The sequence below is a fragment of the Physcomitrium patens genome, chromosome 5 (genome assembly GCF_059467195.1).
Source record: "Physcomitrium patens ecotype Gransden chromosome 5, ASM5946719v1, whole genome shotgun sequence".
NCBI classification, from domain to species: Eukaryota; Viridiplantae; Streptophyta; class Bryopsida; order Funariales; family Funariaceae; genus Physcomitrium; species Physcomitrium patens.
In genome coordinates, this window is record NC_143414.1 from 13,592,394 (window position 1) to 13,611,862 (window position 19,469).

The following is a 19,469-nucleotide window of genomic DNA, read 5'->3' on the forward strand; positions in this document are numbered from 1 at the left end:
CATGATATCAAGAATCTATCTTCTAAGTCTCATGATGTTTCAAAGTTTGAGTTCAAAAACAACCTACTCTATTTTGAATGATGTCTATATATTCCAGAAGGAGAAGCACATTTATGTATTCTTCACGTACATCGTGACTTTCCAGAAACATGACATTTTGGATACAATAAGACTTTAGAGCTTATATCTAGAGATTTTTGGTAGCCACAAATATGGAAGGTGATAAAAGACTTTTTTTAGTCATGTGATATTTGTTCAAGATCAAAAATCCATTGTCATCGATCCTATGGACTTTTTCAAGCAATACCTATACTCGAACAACTATGATCTTTTATTTTTATAAATTTTATTACAAATCTTTTAAATTCAAGTTCATATGACTCTATATTTGTAATCATAGATCGCTTCACCAAAATTGCACATTTTGTATCATGTACAAAATCTATTTGAAGTGAAGAAATAGGTAAGCTTTTCATTGACAATATCTATTGCTATTTAGGATTACGAAAGGATATTATATCAAATAAGGAGATTCAATTTATATCAAGATTTTAAAAAATCCTATTTAAGATTCTAAAAGTAGATATAAAGCTCTCTTCGACTTTTCATACTCAAAATAATGGACAAACAAAATGGGTGAATCAAGTTTTGGAGTACTATTTGAGGTATACCATTAACTATTATTAAGACAATTAGACAATTCTTTTGTCATTGATAGAGTTTGCATACATTAATTAAATATATTCTTCTACTCAATAAATACCTTTCCTTGTCAATTATGATTATCATCCACGACTTGATACTTTTGACTTTTTAGAAGTTGATAATCATGCCGTAGAAGATTTAACAATTTTTTTGTTAAAGCTACATACAACAATGAAGACACAATTAGAGAAAGCTCAAAAATGACAAAAGACCAATGTAGATGGAGATTACAAAGAGCACTCACAATTTAACGTAGGTAATAAGGTATGATTACTTCGTTGCAATATCAAGATTACTCATCTTTGTAATAAGTTGGACTATAATAGGCTAGGACCCTTTTCAATTTGTGAATAAATTAATCATATTGCTTATAGATTATATCTATTGGAATCTATAAAGATCAACCTTATATTTCACGTATCCTCTTTTGAGCCATATAAAATAGTGAATATCTTGAGAAGAAGATAAATACCACCTCTTCCTATAGAAGTGGATAATAATCAAGAGTTTGAGGGGGAAGAAGTCTTAGACTTAAGGCGATACCAAAATAGGTTAGAATATCTAGGATATTAGTGAATGCACATGGGAGCCAGCAAAGAATCTTGCGAATACAACAAAGAAGGTTGAGGCCTTTCATCAATGACATCTATCAAAACCTAGATGAATAATTGTGAAGATCTATGAAAGACAATGAATGCTCTTTGTAAAACTCATCTCTAAAAGATGTGGTAATGTCATAGACATATACATTTATCCCAATAGTTACTTATATAATTAGATAGAAGTAGATAAATATAGATTAATTTCATAAAATCTTCTAGAGAAGCTTTCTAAAAGATTTATAGATACAATTTTGACTTTAAATATATTTATAAGTTAGAAACTTAGCCAACAAGTTAATGATGTATTGGTAGCTTGTGGAACAAGCTGACTATATAGTGCATACATAGATAACTTGCCTTGCAAGTTAAGACATGTCGCTAGTAAAATCAATACATATTGGAAGTCCTATAGAATATTGTTATGTAACTCTTAGTTAGAGAGTATATATGGAGGCAAGAGTGAAGCCTTCTTCATCCTTGTCAATACATTTTTAGTCCTTATTCTTGTTTCAAGAATTTTTCATCTTCTTATTTTTTGTAATAGCTATTTTAGTTTAATATTACATCACTTTTTGAATGGCTTTCTAGTTCTCTTCAATGACACATTAGTGTATTGAGGATTTTTTTTCTTTGAGATTCATGTCCTTACAATTGATAGGCATGAGTGAATTTGTCATTTGAATACTTGTGTTTGAACACACATGCATTGGTACTGACTATTTGGACAATTAACATACTAATACAATTTGTATAATGGACAATGTAAAAAATAAGTTGGAAGACACACCACAATATATAGTTGTAGATATCCAAAAGGATACTTGACATAATGAAGGCATTATAGTATCCTATCTAACATTATGACATAGAAAAGAAATGATTGTTTTTAAGCTAATTGACTCTTATGAAGATAGCTACTTCAATCTAAAAATGTATTGTCACCAAATGAAGATAATATTATTAGAAGAGGAAGTTGATGAAGAAAATTATTTTCTTCGATTGTTTATCACCTACAATGGAAGTTTACAAGGCTTGCAATATTGTCAACTCATCATTGGCATAGACAACACTTATTTAAAAAATATATATTATAAGATATTCATTGCACCTACAACAATCAACATAAAGAGATAACTATTTCTTATTGCATTCGCCATTGTGAATGCTAAAAATGATGATAATTGGTTGTGGTTCTTGTAGAAATTAAAGATAGTTATTTTTGCATCCTATCCATTGAACAATTAACTTCAAAAGTTTATATTTTAGTCTAATCAAAAAAACAATTTCTTTATTATTGTCAACCTTACATTTCTAACATGCAAGCATACATTTTGTATGCACTATATAGTTAGAAATTTCCACTACTAATTTAAGAATCCAATGTTTTGGATTTGGATCTAATATTTTGGATTTATAAAATAGCACATGCACTTGTAAATAATTGTAGATGTTTGGAAACCCATGTGTACATGCAATTAGCACTTTGCTATTTGTACAATAATTTATTGCCGATTATATATATTATTATATTTTCAAATGACTACTATTAAATCATAGATTTATAAAAAATAATACGTAATTTTAATCCAAATATAAATATTATAAGATTTATAAAAAAATATTTTTTATTTTATAATAAATAATATTATAAATTTATATAGGCAAAGAAGAATAAATATAGTCAATATGTGATTATGCCTTGTATAAAAACATTATAGCCTCTTATTAGAATTTATTTCAATCATAGTTCAAAAAATAAAATAAAATAAAATAAAATTAATGGTCTCTCTTTAAGATGTCATTAAAGTACAAATTTCATTCAACACAGATTAAAAATAAAAATAAAAATAAAAAATTAATCAAAAACTCCCAAATCTCACAAAGAAAAGAAATAATTTAAACCAAAAAGAAAAAAAAGAAAAAAAGAAAAAAAATTGATAAGACAAACAAGACCATTAAAAACATGGCAATCATTGCTGATTTTAAGGGCATGAAATAATCTGACAACTACCACTTAGATACAAAAAAATAATTACTTGTGATCTTTAAAATCAGTAAAAGAAAATTTTCACATCCAAACTTCAATCAAACTTTCATTTAATAAAGAATTAAAGTAAAAACACACAATAAAAGATTTTATGTACTAAAATTTTACATCATTAAATATATATATATATATATATATATATATATACAAAAATAAAATTTTCTTAATATTTTTTTAAATAAATTAATTAATTAATAAAACTAGGCTGGTTTTTATATTATTAAAATTTTATCAACTGTTGTTTATAAAAAGAATCCTGGAAATTAAATGATTATTTTATATTTTATTTTGTTATTCGATGATAAGAATATTTTTCAAAATAACTAATCAAGATCACTTTCTTTTAGAAAAGTGAAAAAAATTATATATCAATAGCATGGATCAAAAGTCAATAACACATTTTTACAAAAGATAATAGTATGGTGTAATATATGTATGTTGTTGAAAGGTCGATTGGTGTTATTAGAAGACTGAAGTGGTGTTTGTATATAAACAAACATTCGCTTGTGTTTGGATTTCTACTTGTCATCTGTCTGGCGATTCAGTGTTCCAATTGTTGTTTTTGGAGGACTTGTAAAGGATTGTAAAGATCGAAGTTCAGTGATGTATGTGTAGGTGAAAATATACCACAGGATTACCAAGAGTTTCAAAAAATTGATTACTTGAAATAAATATTGGGGTGCAGTTCATATATGTTTTTTATTTATTTTTAATTTTGTGGTTTTTGTTGAAAACAAAAAAACAATCGGATCGTTTCTTCAACTGTCAATCTTCAAATTTTCAATCAACTGGGCTATTTGTTTAAGTGTATGAAGTGTTTTGTAATTAAAAAACATTTACGAATTATCAAACGCCTGAGTGATGTACACAGCTCTACTACCTTACTCAGCACTCAGCAGAATCCCTGCAGGTGGGTAAGTTAGAACCTTTACTTTGGCTGTGGCCATGGCATCACACAGATAGCGCCGCTCCTCACCACAGAAAAAAGGCACCAGCAGCACTAGATGCAAGACTGTCGATCCCCTTCCTGAGACATACGCCGCATCCGGACATGAAAGCTGAGTTGCAACTGAAGCCACTCCGACTTCGTGCGTTGGGGCAAAAAAACATAACCTGTTATGTCGCCTTTTGGTGTGTAGGGCAGCGGTGGGTCCAAATACATTGATGCTATACCTGACCAGGCCGACTGAGCTTGTCGCCGTTTTGCAACAGATGATGACTCACGAAGGACAATGAAGAGAGACTATAGTTCTAGTTTGAATAGAGGAGATGTGCGGCAATCAAAGGAGGAGGAGGAAGAGCTGCAGTCGCCACGAAGAGATGCACGCACTAGAAGAACGAAGGCGGCGATGATGAGGAGGACCCCGGTGCTCCCTGGCATAGTGCCGGATCTGCAGCGACTGCAGCGGAGGCGGGGGTTCGCACGGGGCCCAGGCACTGAGGAAAAGTGCCGCTCCCAGCCCCATTTGAAACTAAAAAAACCTGAGACAACACATAGGTTATCAGCACTTTGAGATTATTAAATGTAGCCGGCACTCTCCATAATATTTAATGTAGACTATAGTAAATACCATAGTTACAGCATTTAGAGTCTAGTGGAGAAGTATTGTTTATCCTCTCCCCTTTTCTCTTCTTGTATATGAGACACAATTAGATCAATAGATTTTTATGTGTGAAGCTCTCTCTCTCCTTAGAAACCCTCTTGTGTGTATGACTTACAACTACTCTTGTGTCTTTCTAAACATTCTCAACATGTTATCACCACAACTCTCTTCTACACACTATCACAATTTTTTTGCTCTAGTCTTTGACTCTTTAAACCTATTCCTACCCTTACTCAATGTCTACCTCATGATCTTGTTCTTCTTGATGGCCCTTCACACATTAGTTGCTTGCTTAGAGCACCTGTTCCATTCTCTGCCCTGCTTGCTTAGAATTCTTGATCCAGCCCAACTCCACCCCAGCTTGCTCCTTGCTTCCTACTGCACCTCGCACCTGCTGCTAAGTTGCCGCCAAAACGCGCCATTGCTGCCGATTCTACCATGTCGTTGCTGATGCTGCCGCCTGCCGCTATCGCTACCCTAACACCGCTACTGCCGCTGCTACCCATTGCCGCCCGTCGCTGCTATCTGCCATTGCCTGCGGCTGCCGCCTTGCTGCCCTATTGCTGCCGCCCTACCATTGTCTACTGCCGCCATCTTATTACTGTTCTGCTACCATAATCTACAACCTCCTTAAAATATATATATATATATATATATATATATTTTTTTTTATTTTTTCAAGTTTAAGTTTATCATTTTATTTGACTTTATATTTTAAGATACATTTTATTCAACTTTTCTACTTGATCTTGTATTTTCTTTATAAATTTATTTATAATGAGTGCTTCAACATCTTCAACTGCTTCTACTATGGTTCCAACTATTATTAGTGCATCCCAACATTTTCAAGCTCTTTTATTTCCACCATTGACTATGGATGGAAACAATTATCTATTATGGGTAAAAATGGCAAAAGCAAATTTATTTGCAGAACAACTCTCAGATACCATTATGTTTAAAGAATCTCCTACAATAAGTATTTCTATACCTCTTGCTATTTGTTGGAAAGCACTTCTTCTCCTTCGTTGTCATCTTGTACTTGCATTACAACATCAATATTTGGAAGTGGAAGATCTTGCAGAACTTTGGAAGAATCTTAAATCTAGGTTTGATCATCAAAAGACCATTTTTCTTCCACATATACGTCATAATTGGTCATAGTCAAGACCATTTCTACCCATATAGAAAGAATAAATGTTCTATTATTAATTATAGTAGAAAATAAAAATCAGAGATGCATTCTTGTCATAAGTGTGGAATGATTGGACATTTAGTATATGCATGTCGTACTTCAAAATATTTTATTAAAATATTCTAAGAAAATAAAAAATTGTGAGTTGAGGCTAGTGAAATTCATACCATCGATGCATCCATGGATTCAATTGGTGTTGATGACTTAGAAGCTTATATGAATGAAAGAACCTCTAATGATGAATCAAATGATGTGCTCATTGATTCTGCAATAACACATACTATCTTGTAAGATAGACGATTTTTTATTGAAAAATCTTCAACTTGGCAAACTAAAAATATGATGACCATGGCTGGAACAAATGCGTTTTGTTTCTAAGAAGGCATAGCGATGGTAAAACTACATGAGGGTTCCATCATAAAATATAAACATGCGATGTTTGCACCCTTAGCACCTCGAAGACTAATTAACTATCGAAATGTGCGTATTAATGGTTATCACCTCTCAACCACCACTTTAAATAGAAAAGAGGTTTTGGTTCTTGCGAAGAATCATGAAGTTATTGAAAAAGCTTTTGCTATAGAAAATTGTTTATACCAAATTATCATTCGGCCTCCTATTATATTTAATTTTGCATCATCTATCACAAAGAGTCGTGTTTCTCTCTGGCATGGACGATTGGGACATCCAAGATCCACATTATTTAGAAAGATCATTCCATGTATAACTGGGCACAATTTAAAGCCTACGGATGTAGATTCTATGGAATTATGTCGTGCATGCGTGCAAGATAAAATGATTACTCGGTCTTCAATTTGAAAACTTCCACAATAATTACCATTAATACTTGAAAGATTGCATGGTGATATTTGTGGTCCTATTAATCCAATATTATAACCATTTCATTATTTTTTGGTCTTTGTTGATGCATCAGGTAAATAATCACATATTTTATTATTATCAATTCGAAACATGGTGTTTGCCAATCTTATATCTATGCTTATTCATTTTTGGGCATATTTTCTTGATTATCCTATAAAAACATTGCGTGTGGATAATGCAAAAGAATTTACATCAAAGTCTTTTGAAGACTATTGTAGTACAATAGGAATCGAGTTGACATATTGTATTCTATATGAATATACTAAAAATAGACTTATAAAGTCATTTACAAAGCGTATACAATTTATTACCCAACCACTCCTCCTTTACGCAAATCTACTTGCATCTATGTGGAATCATGCAGTTTTACATGCTGTAGCATTAATATGCCTCCGCTCTTCTTTTTTTGAAATTATTTCAGCACATGAGCTCATTTTGGGTCATGTTCCAAATGTATCTCACTTACGAGTATTTGGTTGCCGTGCTTGGATTCCAATATTAGAACCTCAATGGCGTACCATTGAATCTCATTGACAAGAAGGCATATATGTTGGTTTTGATTCACCAAGCATTATTCATATTATTGATCCATCAACTGGCATATTATTACGTGCACATTTGTAAAATTACTATTTTGAAGAAAATATATTTCCAATTTTTCAAGGAAGAGTATCCAATCAACAAAGAAATAAAGTACTCATATTTGAAGCATCAGAAACATTTACAATGAATCTCAATCCTATGACATCTTTGGTAGAAATTGAAGTTGCTAAGATTTTGCATCTAAAAAAAATTACAGATGAAACACTTGATGGCTTCAATGATGCACCTAGAATTACAAGAATTCTTATTAATAAGGCTCAAAATGCACTTGCTCAGATTGCAGTGCCATTGACTACAATACCTCAAGTTATAACAACAACAACTAAAAGAACTTGTCGACCAGATAAGCAACCACATAAAAAGAAAGCTATAAAATTAACTAATCCTGGTATTATTTCTCAAGAAATTGCCACACATCTTGCAGGACTATCAATTCATGATGATATATCCATGCATAATATACCTTCAATTCCTATGAAAAACAATCTTGGAATTAGAAGGAATAAGAAGAAGTTGAGTAAAGAATTATCTATTTTGTATTATACTACAGATGATATTTGGAATAGACCATCTATTATACTAGATGAATCATTTGCATATATGATTATAGAAGCTCTTTCTTGCGACGAAGACAATCTTGAATCTCAAACCATTGAAGAAGTGATGCGTCACTCAGATTGGTCAAAATAGAAAATTGCTATTGAGGAGGAGTATGCCTTTTTGCATAAGAGGAAAGTCTTTGGTCCAATTGTAGACACTCTTACATCTTACTATGTAGGATATAAAATATGCAAGCGAGATGCTCAAGGCCAAATAACCCGCTATAAAGCTCATCTTGTTGCTCAAGGATTTACTCAACAATTTGGCATTGATTATGAATCTACATATTCTCCAATCATGGATTCAATTATATTTTGATATATTATTGGAATCACAGTTCATGCCACCCTTGAAATGCATCTGATGGATGTAGTAACTGCATATCTACATGATTCTCTTGATGCAAATATTTATATGAAAGTTCCACTTGGCTTAGAAACAGAAACTTCAAATCGACCCGCTCTAGGAAAATATCGTGGTATTAAAGTATATAATGCCTTTTATGGTTTAAAATAATCCGGACACATGTGGTATCAACGTCTTCAAGATTATTTAATTACAAATAATTTTATAAGTGATCCACTAATCCCTTGTTTGTTTATCAAACAAGATAAAACTAGTTTTGTGATCATTGCTGTATATGTTGATGATCTTAACTTAGTGGATATTACATCTGCATGTATTACAGCTACAAACCTACTTATACGTGAATTTGAGATGAAAATGCTAGGAAAAATAACTTTCTACATTGGTCTTCAGATTATACATTTAATAGATGGTAGCATTTTTCTCTACCAACTAACGTATATTAGACGAATCTTGCGAAGATTTAATATGATTGATGCTTATCCATTGTCCACACTAATGGTTGGACGTGGTCATGATGGTCATGATCCATACCGTCCATGTGACGAGGGTGAGGAAATATTGGAAGACCAATATCCATACCTCGCAGCGGTTGGAGCACTTTTGTATTTAGCTACATCGACAAGACCAGATATTGCATTTGCAGTTAATGTTCTTGCAAGACATAGTACACGTCCAACACTACGACATTGGAATGGCATCAAACATTTATTACATTATTTAAAAGGTACTGAAGACTTGAGATTATACTACACACAATCCGCAGATCCAAAATTGGTTGGATATTGTGATGTAGGATATAAATCTGATATTGCAATAGCTAAATCTCAAATAGGATATGTATTCTTAAGACATGGAGTTGTAATATCATGGAAATCAGTAAAACAAATAATAACTGCAACTTCATCCAACCATGCAGAAATTATTGCTTTACATGAAGCATCTCGAGAATGTATTTGGTTGCGATCAATTGATAAATTTTTTTCAAATAACCTATGGATTTTCATATGATGATTCTCCAACTATCTTGCATGAAGATAATAGTGCTTGTATTGCACAAATGCAAGTTGGTTTTATTAAAGGCGACAGGACAAAGCATATTGATCCAAAGTATTTTAGTTATACCCATGACTTGATTAGTGATCAAGCACTTATAATTAAGAAAATTGAATCTACAAATAACCTTGTTGATCTCTTCACCAAAGCTCTCCTATTAAGCAACCATCATCGACTTACTTATGGCATTGGTATGCGGCGACCTGCTCTTCTTGAATAAGAAAGTTAATGAGCTCTTTAAATAATTAAAGAAAATGATGTTGTACTATTTTTTTTTCATCTATGGTTTTGTCCTTAAATAAAATAAGATTTTCCTAGATAAGGTTTTAATGAGGTAACAATTGTTGATCTTACAAGATCACAAAAAAGTATAGATCATAATTCTATACAAATTTTATATTATGTAAATATTATGATGAGCGAGGAAGAGTATTGAGATCATTAAATGTAGCTTGCGCTCTCCATAATATTTACTATAGACTATAATAAATATTGTAGCTATAGTATTTAGAGTCTAGTAGAGAAGTATTGTTTATCTTCTCCCCTTTCTCTTCTTATATACGAGATACAACTAGATCAATAGATTTTTATGTGTGAAGCTCTCTCTCCTTAGAAACCCTCTTGTGTGGATGACTTACTACTACTCTTGTGTGTGTGTATGACTTACTATTACTCTTGTGTCTTTCTAAACATTCTCAACAAGCACAAAGACCTTTTTGCAATTATCACAAAAGGGGTAGATGTGATATTATCAAAACTTGAGGGGTATTCTTGATATTTTGGAAAAGTTCAAGAGCATGTATGATATTTTCCCTTATTATTGTTATCATTATTATTTTAAAAAATAAAAATTATCACATATATGTATAAGTTGAAAAAAACTATTACTTCTTGTTTTAAATAATTTATCATGAAATAAAGAGTAATAGATTCAAATACATTTTATAAATACCAAATGATAAAAATCATGGTTTATAAATTAATAATGTTGTACTACAAATCATTAGACATCTATTTTTTTGAATAAGAGAAAATAATAGTACAAGATTATTACAAAAAAAAAACTTGAATTTAAGAGGTTTAGAAGAATATATATTTGATTGCAAAAGCCAAAGAGAAAAAAATCTAAATGTGTATTTTGAGAAGTAGATTAAGAATTTAAAATTATGAAAATAAATAAAAAGTTGGACTTTAATAGCATGTTTTATTAGAATTATTTTTTAAAGATAATTTTTTTAAAGATATAATATATAAGTTTTATATTTTAAAATAAAAAAAATAAAAACCATATTTAAAATTAAATATCTGAAGATTAGTATATTTGCTACCATAATAGTTGTTAAAAATATTATTTTTATTTATAGTATGTATATATATATATATATATATTGAGTCTATTTTAAATAGAGATTTATTATGAATAAGAACTTGAATAATGGTAACAAAGAAGGAAGATATTTTTCAAAGAAGATGACAAAAAATAAATAAGTAAATTCTTATATTCAAGAAGAAATTGAAATAGCTATTGCCAAAGACTACAAAACTAGATACTATTGAAACTAGATTAGAATTAATATAAGAATGAAAAAGAGTGATGAAAGCTTCACTTTTGCATCTATAAATATTATCTAAGTAAGAGCTTTGTGGCAACATCCTTTAGGACCTCCAAGATGTATGTAGATTGGGAGATATATGTTCAATTTGCAAGATAAGTTTCTTACATATGTGCCACATGTCCAACTTATACCATAAGTGGCCAATATGTATAATATGTAGCTAACTTATTAGTAAAATTTCCAACCTATGAATCAACTTATAAACATATATAAAGACAAAGTTGTGTCTATATTCTACTAAGAAGCTTCTTCATAAGATATTATCAAATTATCTATTCTTATAAATTTCTATTTATTCATATCATCTATATAATTATTAATATATATATATATATATATATATATATTTCCATGATATTATCCCTTCTTCTAAAAATAAGTTCCAAGCAGAGCAATAATCACAAGTTGAGGAAGTTTAATATGCAAATAAATATATTTACTACATATTCTAATCTTTGTTTCCTTTGAAGAATATTGAACATTAAGAGTCTCCTTTGAAGATTCATTTGAAGAATCATGATACCAAATAAGTTGTATCTCACCATTTATATGAAGAAGAATATGTCATTTTTGAGGGTCTTCATCTCTATTACATTGTCTTTAAAGCTAAGACAATTTCAATGCAATGTCTAGTAATTTAACAAATAATAGCTCTACAATTGAATTGGTTAATGGTTGATTTTTTGTCTCCTTAGCACCACAAATATATAAAAACTTCAAAGAAACATAGAAGATATAATACAATCTCCATTGAATCTTGTTTGCTTTATCTTTGTTTTGATGGATGTTGTCAATAAAAAAACATCAATCTTCTTTGTTACATTTTTTCTAATAATAATAATAATAATAACAAATGTATATGATTTTCCAACATTGATAAAATTAGATATATTTATTTTATAATAAAAATCTACTATAATTATAGTTTTTTATTATTCTTTTAATATTTTATAATATTATATCATTATATATATATATATATATATATATACATATATTTCTTAATAAAGAAAAAAGTCATGGTATTTGTAGTATATTTAGAACTTTACAAAATGTTGTTAATTTCTCCTTTTAAAGTTGTTACTTCATAAAGCAATTCTAATTTTTCTGCTAAAGTATTCTTTTGTACCTTAAAATATATATTATTTTACTCATTATTTTTTTTTGTTACCTTTTCAAACCCAAATATTAAGAATATATTTTTTTTAAATCAAAATAAGATATATATATATATATATATATAATGGAATATTTTTTGGTTTTGCATAAATAAATACTGAAGTAAAATTTATAAACTTTGGCTTATTCTCTATAGTCTACACAATTTTTCTTGCTCACATATAGGAAAATTTCTAATCATTAGTTTAAAACCCCAAATATATATATAAAAAAATTGTAGTGATGTAGTGATAAAATGCTGTACCAAACACCAAATTAGTTTTCAGCTCTTTTTTAAGATTGACCACTCCATCCCCTGGTACAAACTGACAACGTCGCCGAACAATTTTTATTTATTTATAGATATTTTTTGTATGTGAGAACCTTTTTCAATGACTTGCTAAAAATTTCTTTAGTCCTTTACAACATTCACATGTTAACTGATTATTCCTTTCTTTCATGCTTCTTCTAACGTGAAAAGATTTATTTTCAAAAATAAAATGAGGATCTACCATTTGGGGATATCTCTTGCACAGAAGGAACAAAAGGAAAATAGTAAATGACAAATGGAGTTCCTCAGAAACGGCCACACAAGCACCCAAACGAGGAAACATACAGTCTTGATGGTTGATGGAAGGAGGATCCGGCGATGGTTTCACAAATGAAAGAATGGCCGGTAAATTGGTTTCACAAATGAAAGAGCTCAATTTCACACTGGGATTGAAGCGATGCGCATGAGCTTCTACATTGCTTGGAAGTGTTGTGCAAAAGAACAAATATGAGAAGCAGAAACGCAGGGGTTTGCCATGAAGCTCAAAGCGGAGAACCAAGATACTCCGCATTAAGGCGCCAGCGGAGCACCTCATCCTGTAAGAGCCAATCGAAGGACGAGGCTATGTCGACGTAGCTCCAGGTGGGTGGATGAACCCTTCGAAGCATCGACGGAAGAGCTCAAGGAGACGGATATTGAGAGTAATTCCGAGGGCTGTGGGATGGAGTGTCGTGTGATGCTTCGAGGGTGTGGGTGATTGCCTGACGGTAGAAGTGAGCCAGTAAATTGTAGGACTCTGGAGGTCAGCAACACCCAGCCATTTAGTAAGCCAGTAAGCCAGTAAGCCACAGCGTGTGTGTGGTGTTTTAGAGTTTGTGGGTTGGATGTGTCTGCATGAATAAGCGCATTGTGGGGGTTTGCAGCTAAGTTGGTGAGCAATCTCGAAGGTTGTTGCCATGGCGATCGGGGTCTCATCACCTCAGTACACCCTTCGCTGTGGGTTACGCCGTTTTCAAGGGGGTGCTGAAGAGGTGAGCAGTCACGGTCTCTTGTTTTATTCGATGCCTCGGAAGGTCGTTTCCGAATTTGGCACTGGAGTCCATGAGGGGTGATGCAGAATTCTGCATTCTCGATTTGGGGGGGGGGGGGGGGGGGGGGGGGTGCATTTCTTCACTCGTGTCTTTAGCAGCTCTTTTGAGACATTTGTATTGTGGTTTTGGGCTTAACTGAAAGATATCCACGCGTCCGATTTGCTCAACGTCAGTGTGCAACTGAGCAAGCAGGCTTTTGTACATTGCAGAGTGTTCCAGATGTGTTCAGGATTCTTAATTTAAAACTTATCGTTCGCCGCAGCGCCTCCCTCCATCCCTACTTCTCCTTATTCTACACACACCCCCCCCCTCTCATTTATTTATATTTTTTTGTGGAAAGGACTTCGTTCAAGTTTTCCATCTTTTCCATGACTTGGCGTAAGTAATTGCAGGTGCGTAGGTTCGACATCAATGTTCCCCAGATTGGATATGGAGCCATTTTATTTAAATCCTTGAGGAGATACATCCCGCCTGCTAATACTTGGAATAAAAAGCACGAATTTCAGAGAAGGCTAAGTATTCAAGCTACGGACGGAAGCAAGTCCGGATTCGGTCGTCAACCTGTGAAGAAAAAAAAGGTTTGTGCACTTATTTAACTTAATTCTTGTCTAAGAACCTAATTTTACTGCACAGTCACACCATTTGGGATGTATTGACGTAGTCAGCTGCCAATGGACCGAATAATCATTATATTCCCTCTTCACTGAAGCATAGGAGCTTCTGATTCTTATGAATATTAGTGGATTTTATTTATCTGTTTGTTTGTTTATTTATTTTAATGCTGTATAGTGTACGATTTTCTTCACTCGGTTCATACAATTTAAGGGCTCGTAGTTTATCGCAGAGTTATAGCTTAGGTTAACACCTTTTCAGAACGGTGTATCTAAATGCGTTTGCTAAGTAGAGCATGAACTTATTTGCTTGTCACTCTTTCAGAAAGCCAACCGGCCGCAACCAAAGAATGAGGAAGACCAATTAGCTCGAGCACAGTGAGTATACGATATAAGTGACATTTGTCTTGCGTTCCAATAAGCATCAGTTTTTCTCTTGCAGATGCAAACATTAGGTTCTACTTTTGCTTTCAATTTTTGTGGCTTAATGCATGAGCTGGAACTGACCCTTTGGAAGCTGTGCAGGCAGATCCTGGCCCAAAAACAGCAGGTCAATGATGATGCGACGACTGCAGGTGCACTGTTTTCTCCTTGTTATTTTGAACCGATCAGTTCAACTTTGAAAATTGCTAATCAATCTGTATCAAAATCTCTACGATTTCTGGCATATAGAAGATTGTAATATTATATTCTAGATCTAATCTTATCAGCTTGTGTAAGAGAGCGTCATCCTGTGTGATGTGGCAGTATCGGAGCAAGCTCCAGCATTAGATCTAGAAGGAACAGAGGAAAAGGAGAAGGCAGTGGTCACTAACGACGATTTCGAAGAACGACTTGCAGTCATCAGGAGGTATATGGTCTTCGTTCATTGTCATACGGAACTCGTGGGACCTCTTCATTCGTGTAAATGAAGAGTATGGAGAGTACCATGTCTCAACACATAAATAGGTGTCTCGTTGTTATTATAAGTAATCAATTCAGTTACTCAGCTGCTTGTAGATTATTGAGTTTTCGTGCGTCAATATGCCAGAGTGCTTCTATATTAGCCCATGTAGATGAGATGGAATGTCTTCCTTGTTGCTGAACTTTTTCATGGGGTCTGAACGATTTCGTGTCTCGATGTAAATGACTAACTTAGGCTGGTAGATGCATTTAGGAAGGCCAAGGAGCTGAAGGAAGCAGAGGAGTATAGGAAATTCTTACCCATCGATTATGATGCACCTCTTCCTGCTTCAGAAGTTGCTAAGTGGACCGACAGTATTGGTGCAAGAGTAAGTATCATCTTATTCAAGTTTTACTCTTGTACTTTGTGTCAATGTGAGTTGCTACTGACCTGTATGAGGGTTGGTCCAGATCGGCATTGGAGTGGCAGCAGTGGTGTTTGCACTCATATTTACTCTAGGAGATTTTTTACCCAGCGGGAGGTATGTACTTGCTTACTGGAACAATATCACTTTGAAGGCAGCCAAATAGGAAGAAATGGAATACGATGCCAATGTTTTAGTTTTTCAGCATTTTATCATATTCCAGCGGGGCTTATCTAGCTCCGTTGAATTTGGAAGTCAAGTTTTATTTCAAAATCAACTCTTTACGTGCAGATTATTATGAAGCAATTTCCTTGTAATTATCATCTCATGTTTTTCTGTGGATGTCTGGGAAGCATAGCCCAAGCGGGGTCTCAAGCAATCAGCAGCAGGTTGAGCAACCAACGCTGCCTCCGGAAGAAGCTGCTAAACTCAAGGTTATGCACTGAACATCCATTTATATGTTCTGTTCTCTCTTGTTGACGCACTGAACAATCATCCTGCGCCTCATTCTGCAGGCCCAGGTTGAGAAATTTGAAGAAACACTGAAGACTTCACCAGATGATCGTGACGCTCTTGAGGTAAGATTATCATATTTAACCACGAAACTAGAAGTTGACCGTAAAGCTCAAATTCGAATTTAATGTATGCCTATAAGTTGCCTGTAAGATCCTCACTAATCGCAATTGCTTTGAAGAAAAAGAAGAGTAAATAAACTACCTGGTAAATGAAAAAGAACTAGGTTTAACATTGCTCAAATCAGATTATGTTATTCAGAACAAGTTGAACATGGCTGATCTCTTTGAACCTTGGGCTTTTCGGCAAGATACTTCAATATACTGATATCGGCATCCATTTTCTGGAATTTTAAAGGTGATCTTTTTGTAGGGAAAGGCGTACATTGCGAAGTACGTTTAATACTGTGCACAATTGGTGCAGGGTGCAGGTGTTACATATGCAGAACTGGGAGAGTACAGCAAGTCTGCCACGTATCTCACCAAGCTTGTCCAGGTATGTTATTGTTCAAAATTAAATGTTGACAGGACAAAATACGTGTGAGAAAAACAATGTAAGTGCAACTGTATATATAGCAAGTTCTGTGACTGCATCAAAGGACACGTAACAAGTAGCTTAATTTGCCATTTATCTGTTAACTTTCATGTAGTATGTACGAAAGTAAGTTCGATCATGTCCAAGGACATATCTGATCAGATCTCTGTTAATTTTTCTTCCACAGTAATCTAATATCCTCTGCACCGCTCATGCAAGTGCTCTGTTTTGCGTGTCAATCCTGTCTTACAGAAAGTACCCAAGGATGTAGAAGCCCAGCGGTTACTTGGTGAAGTTCGATATGAAGCTGGTGACTATGCAGGCAGTGCTACAGCCTACCGGAGCGCCGTCAGAGTATGATCAAAATCTCTAATCGTCTGTACAAGTGATGTATCTGTGCTTGGACATATCTTGAAGCGTTGCGCTTGCCTTTGCCTCTACGTGAAACAGCTATGAAACCAAAAAAATTCAAATTTTTTAATTGGTATCCTACATTCAGATTTGTTTTGAAACTATGACCTAGGTGTTCTCGTCTTAACTTATAGCTTTTTCTTACTTTCTAGCTATGATGAGATGAAATTATGCTAAGTTTGGAACTCGGTACTGTTTGGCTGCAGGCTGCTCCAAAAGACACCATAGGCTTGTTGCAAGGACTTGTCAGTGCCCTGCTAGCAGACAACAAGCCGAGTGAGGTATGTCTTTTTCAAAAAAGTTTCTATCACTGAATCGTCGTTGATGGACATTGGATTAAGTCAGAAACCACTGGATCGAAAAAATAGATTTCAATTGAAATTCCGCCTAGAGATGTAGCAACACAGTTATGGACTCTCATCTATTGGATATATTACGTGATCAGGCTGTTGGAGAGATGCTTGCAGCAAGAACTCGACTGAATGCAGGTCCTCAATCCCCACCATCATCACAAGAGGGAAGTGGAAATGCAGATGACCGCGTGGATCCTGTACAAGTAAGGTTTTCCTATTGTTTATATTGTTTTGGCTTTAATCACCAAGGGCAGGAACTGTTCAAAATATTTTTGTCAAATAAAGGTTATATTCTTGGATAAGAACAATGGGTTTTGTGATCTTTTTATTTTCGGTCTTCCCGTTTGTATTAACAGGATGTGATTAAAATGTTGAATCAGGTTGAAATGTTACTTGGGAAGGCCTACTCAACCTGGGAAGGTCACACTGGGGATGCAATTGCTGTGTACGACAACTTAATCAGTTCCTATCCTGATGATTTCAGGGGATACTTGGCCAAGGTAAAGTTTTTGTTCTTGTGTGTCACTTAGCCTTATTAACATCTTGGTATCAAGGAACTCCACGATCTTGTCAAAAAGCTCTTCAGACAGTCAATTTATTTTAGCTTCACAGTTCTTCATGTTCGATTTCGATTCTCTAAGTTTCGTTTCCCGAGTACTCTGATGTTACTGCTATGGATGGGGTCGTAGCAACACATGGGATTTCAACTAGTTCACATGCAATGTTACAGGGTATATTACTGAAGGATCAAGGGAAGGATAGCGATGCAGAGCGCATGTTTATTCAGGTACCATCTGGAATGCAGGAAGTGTTGTGCGAAATTAGAGTCGATTGTAGTTTATTTCAATGTTTGGTTTTTAGTCCTTCTCCATATCAGGTACGGTAGCACATTTGCAACCTAGACTGCAGTGTGACCTTACCTTAATCCGCACACATTCACGGTTTAGATCGACTCTCTTCATGTTGTTGCAACCTTTGTGCAGGCACGGTATCTAGCTCCACCCAAGGCCAAGGGTTTCGTTGATCGGTATTCAAAGAGATAAGTTATTCGTATTTTTGTTCTGGTAACTTTTTTCTTAAGCTGTTGAGTTAATTTCTATACAATCGAGGTTTCGGAGCGTTTATTATTTAGAATAGTGAATTTGCAAGGGAACTTCAACATGTAAGCTTTCGAAGCAATTCCAAGTATATCTGGCTTCATTTCAATTTTCAGGGCTCATGCAGAGTAAGCTGATGTGCGAAGTCGCAATGAACTGCTGCATATGTTATTGTATTCCAAAATATACAAGATAGTACAGGAGAGAGCCAAAAGAATAATGTAACAACAACCTCTAACATTCTGACTAGCAGCAACCAAGGACGACAGAAATGTCCCATCTCCAGACAATCATATTATCAATGCAGCGCAACTTTCAACTATAATTTTGTGCCAAACAGGCAATACTTTTCCAGTACATGCGTCCACTTTGTATGGACGAGATCCATAGCGCACTGCTTGCACACTGCTGTTGCTTCCATGCTTGGTGCTCTTCCAGAGATATGACTTTTCATCGAATGAAACAACTTTAAGGTACATTTTTCCTGGCACGAACTGTTTTCGAGATTGAGATGAAAACTGCGGTGTATGTGCTGCTGCGTGGGAATTCTGAATCTTTCTTGTTGAAGATATAAAACTCTTTTTGTAGGAAATGTCTTTTGCTTGTGGGAATGTGCACCAAATTATTTTCCCGAACGTGTCAATGATGCAAATTGGACTTGTCAAATTCCTCTCCCGAATCTATGCCAAAAACCGTACTCAATAGTCAGGAGCTGACTACACAAAATGCAGAAACATCAGCGTTGCCTTAGGGGTGAACGAAGAAGATGATAGGCAGTTTACCTTCTTCATGAATTAGTGAATATATTCTCATTTCAAAAGTAGTTTTAAAATATCAAAATAGCGTTTTT

At 33.9% G+C, this 19,469-nt stretch overlaps 1 protein-coding gene across 1 annotated transcript; it reads left to right on the top strand.

Moving 5' to 3' along the window:
- The first annotated feature begins 13,417 nt into the window (after positions 1 to 13,417).
- LOC112282900 (uncharacterized) lies at positions 13,418 to 18,728 on the top strand. The gene is made up of 16 exons (XM_024521040.3): positions 13,418 to 13,733; positions 14,186 to 14,371; positions 14,730 to 14,782; positions 14,930 to 14,979; positions 15,152 to 15,254; positions 15,561 to 15,675; positions 15,758 to 15,828; positions 16,070 to 16,145; positions 16,227 to 16,289; positions 16,648 to 16,719; positions 17,011 to 17,112; positions 17,376 to 17,450; positions 17,615 to 17,725; positions 17,903 to 18,022; positions 18,253 to 18,309; positions 18,506 to 18,728. Exons 1-16 carry the CDS (start codon positions 13,659 to 13,661, stop codon positions 18,563 to 18,565), a joined length of 1,389 nt encoding a protein of 462 aa, XP_024376808.1. The 5' UTR covers positions 13,418 to 13,658; the 3' UTR covers positions 18,566 to 18,728.
- Positions 18,729 to 19,469: the final 741 nt, after the last annotated feature.